The sequence below is a fragment of the Pygocentrus nattereri genome, chromosome 13, assembly GCF_015220715.1.
Source record: "Pygocentrus nattereri isolate fPygNat1 chromosome 13, fPygNat1.pri, whole genome shotgun sequence".
NCBI classification, from domain to species: Eukaryota; Metazoa; Chordata; class Actinopteri; order Characiformes; family Serrasalmidae; genus Pygocentrus; species Pygocentrus nattereri.
Window position 1 is genome coordinate 5266529 of NC_051223.1, and position 14369 is coordinate 5280897.

The 14369-nt window shown below is 38.2% G+C and overlaps 1 protein-coding gene across 4 annotated transcripts in view; it reads right to left on the reverse strand.

Annotated features, from left to right (window-relative positions):
- LOC108431423 (BRCA1 DNA repair associated) overlaps positions 1-14369 on the reverse strand; it is a 66220-nt gene that overhangs the window by 21080 nt on the left and 30771 nt on the right. For 3 of the 4 annotated variants that reach the window (XM_017704548.2, XM_037544014.1, XM_017704550.2), the window contains exons 13-18: positions 13066-13313; positions 11974-12061; positions 6819-6896; positions 5128-5168; positions 4723-4806; positions 368-425 (exon numbers count right to left, since the gene is read on the reverse strand). In XM_017704548.2, the coding sequence (XP_017560037.2) occupies positions 368-425; positions 4723-4806; positions 5128-5168; positions 6819-6896; positions 11974-12061; positions 13066-13313 (597 nt within the window). The remainder of the gene's footprint in view (positions 1-367; positions 426-4722; positions 4807-5127; positions 5169-6818; positions 6897-11973; positions 12062-13065; positions 13314-14369) is intronic. The other variant, XM_017704551.2, reaches the window with a different exon arrangement.

Below are 14369 nucleotides of genomic sequence, written 5' to 3' on the forward strand. Positions count from 1 at the left end.
AGAAATTGCTTCTGTTGCGACCTGAGGTAACCCAAAATGCTCTGAAACTGATTCGCTTTGTCCCATGTACAGTCATACACAAAAGTTTGGGCGCCACTGGTCAAATGACATTTTGTTGCACCCCCCACCAATTGGCTGATTTCTTTAAAAAAAAAAAAAAAGCTGTTCATTTTTTTGCCACATGGAAAGCGGCATCTCCTATATGATATGCCGCTGACTACAATATGATGCACTACTGCAGAGACCTACTGACAGTTAAACAATGTTTTAAAAATACAATAAATTATACATAATGCAGTAAATCCTGTAAAAGGCTGGGTGGGTTAAATTTATACCTGTTTTGGATTCATTTTTTCCCCTCACATACCTGTGGTCATTCCAGTGAAGGAGCCCTGGAAGCAGATCTCATATCCTTTCATCAGCAGCTAAAAAACAAGAAAAGAAACAGACATTGGATCTCTTTCAATGTAAAAAGATGACTTCCTTTTGAGCCATTTGAGAATATCAAGAACATCACAAATAGAAACTAAGGGACAAAGCAAAAAAACAAAACAAATAAAAAGCAATAAGATGGAAAAAGACAGGGGCTCCTGAGTGGCGCAACCACCTAAGTGTTGGCCCAATCATCAGGAGACAGCGAGCTCGATCCCTGGTGACACTACAGCCGTCTGTAGCCAGGAGTCCTAGAGAGCACAATTGGCCTCGCTCTCTTTGGGTGGGTAGGATGGAGAACACCCCAAAGATAATTTGTGCTGCTGTAAGTCACTCCGTAAAGTTTAAAATAGTAATTATAAAGGAAGAGTAGTCAGATTTTCTTGGGAGTATTTCGGACCATCGTACAGTCATACGTCTTTACATATTAATGTCACTTGCAAAAGAAGGTCTGGCTCCATATTTAGGTCTCAAACGCAAAATTAACAGTATACTGACGTAGATAAGATGACAACAGTGGATCATTCACTCATCTCCTCAGAAGACATTCTTCACCAGGATTTGAATGAGTTATCGTTGAATTCTCTTTCAACACAATCATAATCAGATTCATCCACTCGGGGAAGGGGTCTGAAGCACAACCCATGCTAAACAAACGTTATTCTGCACATAGATTATCCTACACATTTCCACCAGAGAGGTCGCCAAATCCCCAATTGTTCATAGTGTAGCACTGACCCCTTAAATTCTCAGGCTGATTACATAACTAAGGCTTCTTATTCAGTAACTACAATGATTTCAATTCAAACTGGCTAAGCTATTCTGAACTTATAGTGTGGGTACCACTTTAACACAAGATTCCCAATGTAGTGTTCATAAATGGTTAAAAATGAGTTTATAAGCGATTATTAATTAGGTCATAAAGAACTTTGTCATTAATCAGAAGTTACAACACAAAAAAAGGGCAACAGCAAGTTGTTTGCTTAATGGTTAACCCACATTCATTTAAACTGTTAAACCTCAGATTTTGATGTTTACTGATCTTATTGGGTCTTCTCCATCACATTTATTAATGTGTTATAACTGCTTATTAATGGCTATTTAAAATTATGACCTACCTAATAACCATTATCAAACTAATATTAAGTCATGCATAAATGCTTTATAAGGGTAATCTTATTCTAAAGTGGTACTGAGGGATGTAATTAAACTTTGGGCCCCCCGGTGAGCCCTGGCCATTTGTACACATCTGAACCCCACTGTGCTACTGAGATTTACATTTATATTGTTTGTACATTGGGACACAAAAATTTGCCTTTTTTCTTAAAGTAGCCTGTCTTGTCTGGATATTTTAGGCCACAACCTAACAGTGACACTGATGTAGAAAAAAACCCAATTATATAAGGAAGTGTGTCTGACACACTTCTTCCTGGACCGCTAAACTCACTAACATGTCAGTGCCACTGCAGTGCGGAGAATGATCCACCTGCCAAATAATATCTTGTCATTGGTGGTCCTATGGCGTTTACTGATGGACAAAGTAAAGGGGGCTAATACGTTGCATATTTAAGTGACTTAATTAAGAGACCCTTATTAGTCCCACAACAGGGAAATTTCACCTCCGCATTTAACCCATCCGTGCAGTGAAACACCACATACACACTAGCGAAGACGCACACTAAGGGGCAGTAAGCACACTTGCCCAGAGCAGTGAGCAGCCCTGTCCGCAGTGCCCGGGGGCAGCTGGGGGTTAGGTGTCTTGCTCAGGGGCACCTCAGTCATGTACCGTCGGCTCAGGGGATCAAACTGGCAACCTTCCGGTCGCAAGGCTGGTTCCCTAACCTCCAGCCCCCACAAATGAGCTAGTCTGTAACTGTCCACCTATATAGTGGACATAAAAGGTAGGGGAGCTCCTTAAAAGGCTGGTGAGATAAAGCACAAAGCATTTCCAATAAAGTGGACAGGGAGTGTAAAACTTCAAATATGTGTAAATAAAAACAAATAAAAACAGAATACAATGATTTGCAAATCCTTTTCAACCTATATTCAATTGAACACACTACAAAGACAAGATATTTAATGTTGAAACGGATAAACTTTATTGTTTTTTGCAAATATTCACTCATTTTGAATTTGATGCCTGCAACACGTTCCAAAGAAGTTGGGACAGGGGCGTGTTTACCACTGTGTTACATCACCTTTCCTTTTAACAACACTCAATAAGTGTTAGGGAACTGAGGACACTAATTGTTGAAGCTTTGTAGGTGGAATACTTTCCCATTCCTGCTTGATGTACAACTTCAGCTGCTCAACAGCCCGGGGTCTCCGTTGTCGTATTTCGCGCTTCATAATGCGCCACACATTTTCAATGGGAGACCGGTCTGGTCTGCAGGCAGGCCAGTCTAGTACCCGCACTCTTTTACTATGAAGCCACGCTGTTGTAACACGTGCAGAATGTGGCTTGGCATCGTCTTGCTGAAATAAGCAGGAAGTCCCTGAAAAAGACATTGCTTGGATTGCAGCACTGTGCAGTAACACAGATGTGCAAGTTACCCACACCATGGGCACCAACACACCCCCACACCATCAGAGATGCTGGCTTTTGAACTTTGCGCCGATAACTGTCCCAACTTCTTTGGAACGTGTTGCAGGCATCAAATTCAAAATGAGTGAATATTTGCAAAAAAACAATAAAGTTGATAAATTTCAACATTAAATATCTTATCTTTGTACTGTATTCAATTGAACATGGGTTAAAAGGATTTGCAAATCATCGTATTCTGTTTTTATGTTTTACACATCCCAACTTCATTGGAATTGGGGTTGTACTTGATTCGTCTGATTCAGTCAAGGTGATGACCTCTGAGGAAAGAACTAGCATAAAATGCAGCCAAATGAACCTACAAGGCAGCAACTAAAGTCCCTCTCTTTTCCTTCATCACCATATTACTGATTTCTCATTTAGACAATGGCTCCTCCATCCAGGGGCTTCAATAACAAGGGTAAGATAAACCAGGCTCTCCACGTCACTCCATCACAGCTATCAACCACGACCAGAACAACAATGAATACCAATTAATTGCGAATACAATCTACATGCGCTTCGAGTCTTAGATTTTTTTTCCCCCTTAAACTGGCAGAAGGTTGGTAAGAATAATTGACGGCACTCAGACAACGATAACCACATGCAGGGAGAGCGGGCATGCTTGGAAGCGGCTAATATTTCTGAAGGTCACTTAGAATGGAAATGGTAGTAAAATACATATTGTTTTCGCTTTCATCTAGAAGTCAAAGAAAGTGCTGGTAATTATAGAATCCTTGAAAGAAATAAAAAGAAAGGCGATTAAGACTCCATACAATGAGGGGCAAGAAAATCTGGAACTATGGAGGAAGTTTTAGCTTTTAATCACCTTTTTTTAAAACCATTTTCATAACTGGATTACACAAAGGAATTCAATTTACATATGAAAATGGCACATTTACTAGTAAAAATTAGTTTCTTTTTTCCTAGTGAAAACATAATATTTACCTGTGTGAACTGGACTCCTGAGATCGAGAAAAATGCGTAGTAAAAGCTAAACTGGTAATTAGAATTTTAGCATTTCAATTTAATTATTCACTGTGTGGAAAATAAATGTTAAAATAAAAGTTACAATAAAAGTTAAACTTTAATTCATGTTGATAAAAAAGAAATGAAATCCTACATGCTAAAACATTATTTCTACAATTAAAGAAGCAAGCAATTTTTATTCTTTTACGCTTTAGTTTATATGCATACATATGCCATACTTGCTCTAGTAATGATTTCCAAAAAAGGCCTGTTTCTTGATTAAAAGGTTAAAATGTTTTTCCATGCTTGTGTGCTGGAACTCAGGAATATCTGGAATTTTTTTCACTTTTGCTTTTGTCCTGTCAGCTCTATTTGACAGTCAACAACAGTTTTTTTCCTTTGCTACTGTGTTTATATGTCCAGACACTGATTGCTGTATTTACATTTACAGCATTCAGCAGACACTCTTATCAAAAGCAAATTGAATAGCCTACAGCTACTCCTGAGCTCAGATATTGCTAGAAACAAAATATGTTTATACCTAGAAACATAATTGAACATTAAACATAAAGTACAATACAATACATTTCAATAAGTGGAGAACAACAGATTTAAAGAGGTACTCAGTGTTGGGCTGGGTTGGGTTGCTCAGTATTATATTATATTTTTTTACTAGAAAATAATGTACTATTTATTTTTAGATACTACGCAGGACTAAAGCATTTCATGTTTGTACTTACATTATCATATGCTGTGGTCCGGCTTTTCAGGGGGCCGTTGTGGTTGCTCCCATTAATAACATCTCCACGCACTTCAAACTGAGCCTAGGAAAAACAGTGAGTGTGACATTGTGAATGAGGAAGACATTTTATTTGTCTTTTATCTTTTACACGTCCCTATGCACTAATCGGTTGTGCTTTATAATGAAATCAGTTGAGGTTTTGCTCAATGAACTTCATGCAAAGGAATGAACTTTATCCAAAATTAAGTCAAATCTATCAGTGCCTCAGGCCACTTATTGTTCAAGCAACTTAAAGCAACAAAAACAGATCTGCTCTGTTGATCAGCATGTTTTATGGTCCTAGTATAATTTCTGTGTAGAAAACAAAACATGAAAATTTTGATAATGTAACATATGAATTTACCTCATCTAGAACTTTGCCTTGCTTGAAGCACTCAGAGATCCCTGCACAAAAACAAAACAAAACAAAAAAAGCCAAAACAAAACATCATGTCACCGATAGTTTGGCATGAAAATGCAGTACAGTAATTAGGGATATGCATTCCAACTAGTTCTGATATTTGAGTATCTAAGAGTTCATGAACGGACATCTGCAAGAAAAGAAGAAAAAGAAAAACACAAAACAAACAAGAAAACAAAAAACCCAAAAATCAAAAACGGCAGCACACGGTGGAACATGATTTACTATATTAATAAAGAAAAGAAAAAAAAAAAAAAAAAAAAAAAAAAAAAAAGGTTGCTTTTGTCTTGGAAGAGTTCAATCAGGTTGCTTCCGTCTTGGAAGAGTTATGGGGCTTGCCACCTTACAGCTAATGAGCTGAAAGAACTAACCAGTGTTATGCTGGATAATGATGCGGAATTTAAGGTAATTTATCTTCAGTGGACAAGGCGCCAACGTTTGTCTTAAATCTTAGAAATATCTTTTCATTATGCTAGTTATCCTAAACAACGAAACATGTGTGTTACATGTGCCTTCTCAGCTAAAATCTTTACCAACACTTCCTTGGCAATGTGTGATCATGTTCAGACACTCATGCTTTAGAATAGCACACTTGCATGAAAATACTAGCAAAACTGTCCCATTTCACTGAATATTTGGTCTGTATATTTTATCTTTCAGTGCTGAAGCGTAATAAAATGACTTTTTATTAATGAACAGTATTCAAATACTAGCACCTCAAATAGTTAACTGTACTCAAGCACATATCTGAGAGTAATATTTTCAAACATAAAACAAACAGCTTTAAAGTAACAATGAATGTACTGTGTTGGCTGCTGAAAAACTGATTTCATTGATATATATTTCTGAAATAGTACTGTCATGAGACAAAAGTTCAGAAACCAAGCGTCTGCAACAGGGTGTGGCAGCATTGCTGTTGGTAGAACATTTTAATGGTTTTAACATGAAAATTGTGATGCACTCTGAGATTAAAATACAGGGGTAATACAAACTAAAATTATATAGCTTTCTAGGTATTCTTGACTTATTTATTAAAACTCTGTGGCATACTAAAGCAAGGTCAGAAAGGTAAACGTGTACGAAATCTACTTAAGCAATAGAACATGAGAGGGAGAGTGTTATTGTGAAATAAAAATCACAGCCTTGATGGGGGGGTTTAGTGTAGTCTCATGTTCAGAGTCTGATCAAATTGCCTGTTGGTCAAAAGTGATCTTAAAAGTATCCATTTTCTGTTTGTGCAAAGAAGTAAGAAGTAAAAATGTTCAAATGGCTTGAGTGTCTCCTACAGCTGTGATGTTGCCATCCTAAAACTAGTAGCTAGTAGCTTCATAATGGTGCCCAGTGCTTGGACCCCGATGATTGCCACTTGCGATGTGTAGATGGTTGCTCAGCTCTCACTGTAGAATGTTCTTGTTTGCCTACAATTTTTTTTCCACTATTACAAAACTACAGCACAAAGAAACAATCGAAAAATGAAACCAACTTTACTTCATGGCCCTTTTTAAATAAAATTAAAATGGATTTACATGACTGGTATGTTCTCTCATTCAAAATGTCAAATTTCACAGAAAGGCGATGAGTTTGCATGTATGAGTGTAGCAGAAATCCTAGTGTGTGGCCCCATCAATACTTACACAAGCTGCTGACCACCCATTTCCTGCCAGCGATCCCCTGGAAGTACTTCAATGTGCGCTCACACACCAGGTTGGCATCTGCTCAGACAGGAGGAGAGAGAAGTAGAAACTGATGATGATAGTGGATTGAAATAAGCTCAAGTTAGCTGTAATAGATTTATGTCTCCCTTTGTCACGTTTGTATATCAGCTTTTAATTTTAATATTAATATTTAATCACTTTTTTTTGTTAAGAAATTTAATATAACTTTACATCTTTTATGAACAGTGGAAATTGTGACTCGTATATTATCTTCACTGAATTTGTTTTATACAGTCACTACAAACACTAACATTGGCCCTTACTCATCATTCACTGACCACCTCTAATGATGTACAAACTGTTCTATATCAATTCATAAAACTTGTATGACAAGGAAATGTGAGCACAAACGATGAATCGGCTTCAGTGAGTGAAATCAAACAACAGCATACCAGTACTACTCACTACTAAATATTCCATAGTCAACTGTCAGTGGGATTATAACAAAGTGGACACGATTGGGAACGACAGCATCTCAGCCACGAAGTGGTCAGCCACGTAAAATGACAGAGCGGGGTCAGCGGATGCTGAGGCGCATAGTGTGCAGAGGTCACCAACTTTCTGCAGATTCAATCACTACAGACCTCCAAACTTCATGTGGCCTTGAGATTAGCTCAAGAACAGCGTAGGAGCTTCATGGAATGGGTTTCCATGGCTGAGCAGCTGCATCAAAGCCTTACATCAACAAGCGCAATGTAAAACGTTGAATGCAGTGGTGTAAAGCACCGCCACTGGACTCTAGAGCAGTATAGATGTGTTCTCTAGAGTGACCCATCACGCTTCTCCATCTGGCAATCTGATGGACGAGTCTGGGTTTGGCGGTTGCCAGGAGACGGTACTTGTCTGACTGCATTGTGCCAAGTGTAAAGTTTGGTGGAGGGGGGATTATGGTGTGGGGTTGTTTTTCAGGAGTTGGGCTCGGCCCCTTAGTTCCAGTGAAAGGAACTCTTAAACCTTCAGCACCAAGAGATTTTGGACAATTTCATGCTCACAACTTTTTAGGAACAGTTTGGGGACGGCCCCTTCCTGTTCCAACATGGCTGCGCAACAGTGCACAAAGCAAGGTCTATAAAGACACGGATGAGGGAGTTTGGTGTGCACAGAGTCCTGACCTCAACCCCATAGAACACCTTTGGAATGAATTAGGGCAGAGACTGTGAGCCAGGCCTTCTCGTCAAACATCAGTGTCTGACCTCACAAATTCTGGAAGAATGGTCAAAAATTCCCATAAACACACCCCTAACTCTTGTGGAAAGCCTTACCAGAAGAGTTGAAGCTGTTATAGTTTCAAAAGGTGGGCCGACAACATATTAAACTGTATGGATTAAGAAAGGGATGTCAAGTTCATATGTGTGTCAAGGCAGACAATATAGTTTTGTCAATATAGTGTATGTGAGAAACTGATATATAAGGAAATGTATCTGGGCAGTAAGTGTTTGTGTTTAGCAAACACTTGTTCTCCTCAAGAAAATCCAGTGTTTAGTTGTTTAGTAATTTTCACGTAGTACCTAGTTTAATCAATCCATTATTAAATGAAATGAAGTACCTCTGAATGAATTTAACAAATCTATGCAATGGCTGGAGTGTAGCAAGAAGTCAAGAACCAAACCTCTGCTCCTTTAACTGTGTTCTTTTTACCAATATATTGATAAAGTTCTTTCACACACAATATTCTTGTTAGCTCTCACTGCATTTATGCTTATTTGAATGTATTCTAGTGTTATTTTCAGGAAAATAGCTTAATAAGAAGAAGAAAATGCAATATTAATAACATGATTTACGTGAGTGATGAAACAAAGTTTAGAATATAAATTTACTCCAAGGTTTCTTACTTTAGATTTGGCAAATGATGCAATTACAATTTTCTGATATCCACTAACACAATTTATAAGCCTTGACTTTAAGAGGAAATGGAACTCAATACTTGAGTCAGAATTCATGAACATAACTACCAAATTCTAACTCATGATTCTTGATCACATTTTGCAGAGATAGAACGTACAGTGAGAAAAGCAGCAGTCCTAAAATGGAACCTGGTGGAACGCCAGGAAATACTTTTTTAGACTGATGATTTCCCAAGAAACTGTTTGTTAAATATGATTTAAACCATTCTAAAGCAGTGCACAAGAAGCCTACCCAAGTCAATGAATCTGAATCTTGTCAAATCAAATGTATAGACTGCTGTATTGAGATCGTATTAGACCAGACTGGATGGTTTATTTGAATCTATAGTGAGCCCAAGTTCATTCAAAACATGGACTAACACAAGCTCTGTGCTACGGCTAGAACAAAAAGCTGACTAGAATATGTCGAGAAAATTATTAAATAGGTATGCATGTAAAGCAGTCTTAAAAGCATCTAGAGAAACATCAGTTGACATAACAGTTAACAATGTTTAGTATATTGTTTTGCACACATCAAGGTCAAGATCACATTTTGCATATATAACGTATAAGTCAATGATGTTTGATCACTGAGAACAATGACGAAACTGATGCAGGTGGTTCATCAGGACAGTCATCAAAATCAGGTGGAAGTGCTTAAAGACTCTAGGAAGGAATTGGCTGCATGCCAACAATATGAAAAACTAAAATCTGTTTGAAAAACATCACTTTATCTTGTAAGCTCATTGAGCAACACCACAGAGATGCACTGCAGTCATTAGACTTGCATTAAAAACAAATTAGCCAGCATGCTGTTCCTACGCAGAGCATCTGACAACAAGAGTGCGCACTAGGGATGGGACAGTAAAAAAAAAAGGAAAAAAAAAATAACTATCATGATATCAATGAATAAAATTACAACTATTCTTGCTTTTTTCTTTAAATATGACAATTATACAGAATTTTCTGAATTATTTAGGGCCTAAACAGTATTTTAAAGGCGTTGAATACTTATTATTTCCGAAAGAGTACTCCAATACTCTTAAAATCTCCTTAAAAACAATAACATTGGTTTCATAAATACAACCCCAATTCCACTGAAGTTGGGACGTTGTGTTAAACATAAATAAAAACAGAATACGATAATTTGCAAATCCTTTTCAACCTATATTCAATTGAATACACTATAAAGGCAAGATATTTAATGTTCAAATGGATAAAGTTTGGTTTTTTGCAAATATTCACTCTTTTTTTAATTTGATGCCTGCAACACGTTCCAAAGAAGTTGGGATGGGGCAACAAAAAAAAACACCTGTTTGGAACATTCCACAGGTGAACAGGTTAATTGGAAACAGGTGAGTGTCATGATTAAATGTGACTCCCCGGACTGTTGAGCAACTGAAGTTGTACATCAAGCAAGAATGGGAAAGAATTCCACCTACAAAGCTTCAACAATCAGTGTCCTCAGTTCCCAAACGCTTACTGAGTGTTGTTAAAAGGAAAGGTGATGTAACACAGTGGTAAACACGCCCCTGTCCCAATTTCTTTGGAACGTGTTGCAGGCATCAAATTCAGAAAGAATGAATATTTGCAAAAAACAATAAAGTTTATCTGTTTGAACATTAAATATCTTGTCTTTGTAGTGCATTCAACTGAATATGGGTTGAAAAGGATTTGCAAATCATCGTATTCTGTTTTTATTTATGTTTTACTCAACGTCCCAACTTCACTGGAATTGGGGTTGTATATGAAACATAAAGGTCACAATTTTAAGTATGTTAACTACTCCAGTTCAAAATAGATATAGTAGGTGGAAACAAATTAATAGGCTAAAATCCAGCAGCTTATACGCTAGATGTTGCCATGGATGCTGCGAACATAGCGTTCAAATACAGTTTTTATAAGCTACCTATATTGTCTACAAATCAATAGTGAATTATCATTTCATTTATTAGCCTCACGGTTTTAGTTCCAGGTCATTGAGTTTTTGCTTTCATTTATTTTACTGCACTATTTTATTTGGCTAGTTTACCAGTTTTAATAATGAAATCATAGCTGTTTAATCAGAGCAGAACTACACAGATTAAAGGACTGAGGAGCTGTTGGAGATACAGGCCTGTCTGAATATGTCTGAAACACAGCTTGTCTAGCGCAGCTTGTTCTCCTGAACCTGGTACCGAGCTCAGAGGACACAATGCAAAGCAACAGAACAGCTGAAACTGTATTTACTTCCACCTTGCAGAATGCGTCTCTCAGTCTGCAGCCTGCAATGTCTTCGGCTATAGAGAACTTCACCACCACACGACACTACTGGGGAAAAAGAACGGCGGTGGCAGTGCTGGTGTTCACTTGATGCACTACTCTGAGATGAGGTGATGTGGACGGAAATGTTTTTTTTAAAAAATATATTTATTTATTTATTTGACTTTTTCCACATATTAACATTATAAACAATAACTCTTCTTTTAAAATGCCTTTACTGATGAAATGTTTTCTAGGCTACAATTTTTGTGGCTTAAAAGACGCTTTTGAATACTATACATAGAATTGAATACCAGCGTAACAAAAACTGTGCAAATGATTTGAGTCACCCACAGAATTAACGACTTTTCACTAAAATCAGTAATTATTCCATCCCTAGAGTGCACCATTCCAGTCAGGCTGAAGCTGAAATGTGAGAGCTATGATGTCTAGACCTGTTGAGAAGTTCAGAGGGTCACTGGTTCTAAAGGAAATGATGAAACAGTTTATATGTGAATTTCACAGGTAGCTTGGGAGCCTACCAAAAAGTGAGTCCCCCCCGAACACACTACCCAGTTGTCCTTTTTTAAATGGCTCAAAGCTTTGCTCTCCTGTACCTTTTGGGCCCATCTCCCCCAGAAAGATCAAGGACCTGAGCCGGTTGCCTGGGCAACACAGTCATTAAAGAGAGTTTCTTAATGGTGCTTGCTAATATGCTGCTTTGGAAGGGATGGCTTTGATATAAAAATAATTCAACAGTGGGAGTAATTACCACTGGAAGACTGTGTGTGTGGGGGTGTGTGCATGTGTATTTTAAAAGGTGCCAGTCTGGAGGAGAACGCGACCCTTCTTGGAAGGAGAGAAGACACTAAATAAAAAAAAAAAATTGATGAGAAATACATGAATTGGCTGCATTATTGACTGTATATGTGTAGAGGGGGGGACCATACCCGTCTTGATGATGACATGGGATGTATTGGGGGTCATCTCTCTACTTAAACTGCCATGCATTTTTCTCGCAAATTTCTTCACCATGGCCTTTAGAGAGAAAGAGAAAGGTCAACAAGAAAAGAAACATACAAAGCAAATACACAGATAAGGATATTTATTTCTTCAAAATATACTTTTATTCTGACGAAAAAACATCAAGGACAGACAGTGTGTCAGGGAAATACAGACTGATCGGGGACTTTTTTCCCCCCGTCTGTTGGAGGAATGCCTGGGTGTGTGTGATTTTTCTCAAACTCAGCTTCTTTGGAAAAAAAAAAAGATGATAATAATAATATTATCATCATGCTCTCAGAAATAAAGGTACGAGACTGTCACTGAGGCAATACCCCTCTTGTCACTGGAGTGGTCCCCTGAACGGTACATCTCGGGACCTTTAGTCAGGGAACATAACTGTTGTATTGACTCCACACACCCTGTCTCGTCTCCAGGCTTTTATTTATTTGTTCTGTTTTAAAACATTATGTAATGAAAAGGTACAAATACAAACTTTTCTCCTGGAAAAACTTCACAATTAGACCATAAAACCACTGTTGAACCTCTGAAGGTACATTTACCTTGTCTGTTCCTTGATGAACAAAAAAAGTAAAAACCTAGATAAAAAAACATTTAGAAATAGTTGAATTATCATATCATAGAACAGTCTACGTCCATTTCAAAATGAAACGAGAAATAAAAGATATATTGATTAGATTTAATGATTAGATCATTTCACTTGCCAAGTTACTTTTTTTTATCAAATTCAGGCTTCAAGATCGCTGCTACTACTGATTTTAGCTATGTCTATTTTAATAGGTGACACTGTGTAATACAGTGTCAGACAACTCAAACTCAGGCAGGTGTGTAATGGCAGGCATGAGGTTTGGATCATACCATCATACCAATTTTTAGCCAAACTACAACTTTAAGCCTTCTTCTGCATGTGCACACACACACACACACACACACACACACACACACACACACACACACACACACACACACACACACACACACACACACACACACACACACACACACACACAATATCTCACCAATTCGCTGGCACTCAGCCCAGAAGACACCAACTCCATCTTGCCAGCTGTGCTGCTGATACCCAATCTGCCTGATACTGAGGCTTCTCTCTGGGGTTCTTTTGCCTCTCTTCCCTTCATTGATCCTGTAGGCGAATCCTCCGATACCACACTGTGATCTTTGACCTCTGGCCCAGCTTCCAACTTCCGCAATGACCGTCTTCTGCTGTTCCAAGATTTCTGACTGCCTCTTCCGGTCTGCTGCCCTGCTGGTTACATACAGGAACAATAGCGGTGGATAGTCTCCGACCTCACCACAGTTCAATTCAATTATGATTCTTTAGAAAACGATTCAATACATCATGACACCTCAAATTTCAGAATTATTCTGCTTGATTTATTAGGTGTTTAACAATACACTGAATGCACAAATGTTATTGGAGAGAGTATTTAGTACTGTCAATCAGGCCTAACATGATGACCACCTCCTTGGTTTCTACACTCATTGTCCATTTTATCAGCTCCACTTACCGTATAGCTGCACTTTGTAGTTCTACAGTTACAGACTGTAGTCCATCTGTTTCTCTGATACTTTGTTAGCCCCCTTTTACCCTGTTCTTCAGTGGTCAGGACCTCCATGGACCCTCACAGAGCAGGTAATATTTGGGTGGTGGATCTTTCTCAGCACTGCAGTAACACTGATGTGTGTGGTGTTAGTGTGTGTTGTGCTGGTCTGAGTGGATCAGACACAGCAGTGCTGCTGGAGTTTTTAAACACTGTGAATAGTTCTGTGACCATTGATGAAGGACTAGAGGATGACCAACACAAACTGTGTAGCAGCAGATGAGCTATTGTCTCTGACTTTACATCTACAAGGCGGACTGCCAAGCTAGGAGTGTCTAATAGAGTGGACAGTTAGTGGACAGAGTGCTTAAAAACTCTAGCAGCACTGCTGTGTCTGATCCACTTGTACTGCCACAACACTCGCTAACACACCACCACCACCACCACCACCACCACCACATCAGTGTTACTGCAGTGCTGAAAATGATCCACCCCCAAATAGTACCTGCTCTGATAGGGTACATTTTACAAGGGGTGGCTGACAAAGTATCAGAGAAACAGATGGACTCCAGTCTGTAACTGTAGTACTACAAAGTGCAGCTATACAGTAAGTGGAGCTGATAAAATGGACAACAAGCATAGAAAACAAGGCAATAAATTATTAGTTATGCCTGATTGGTGTACTTTAATGATTTTAATTTATTATTTTAATGCATTATAAATGATTCAAACCTTGCAAAAAATCCAACATTCCAAAAGAA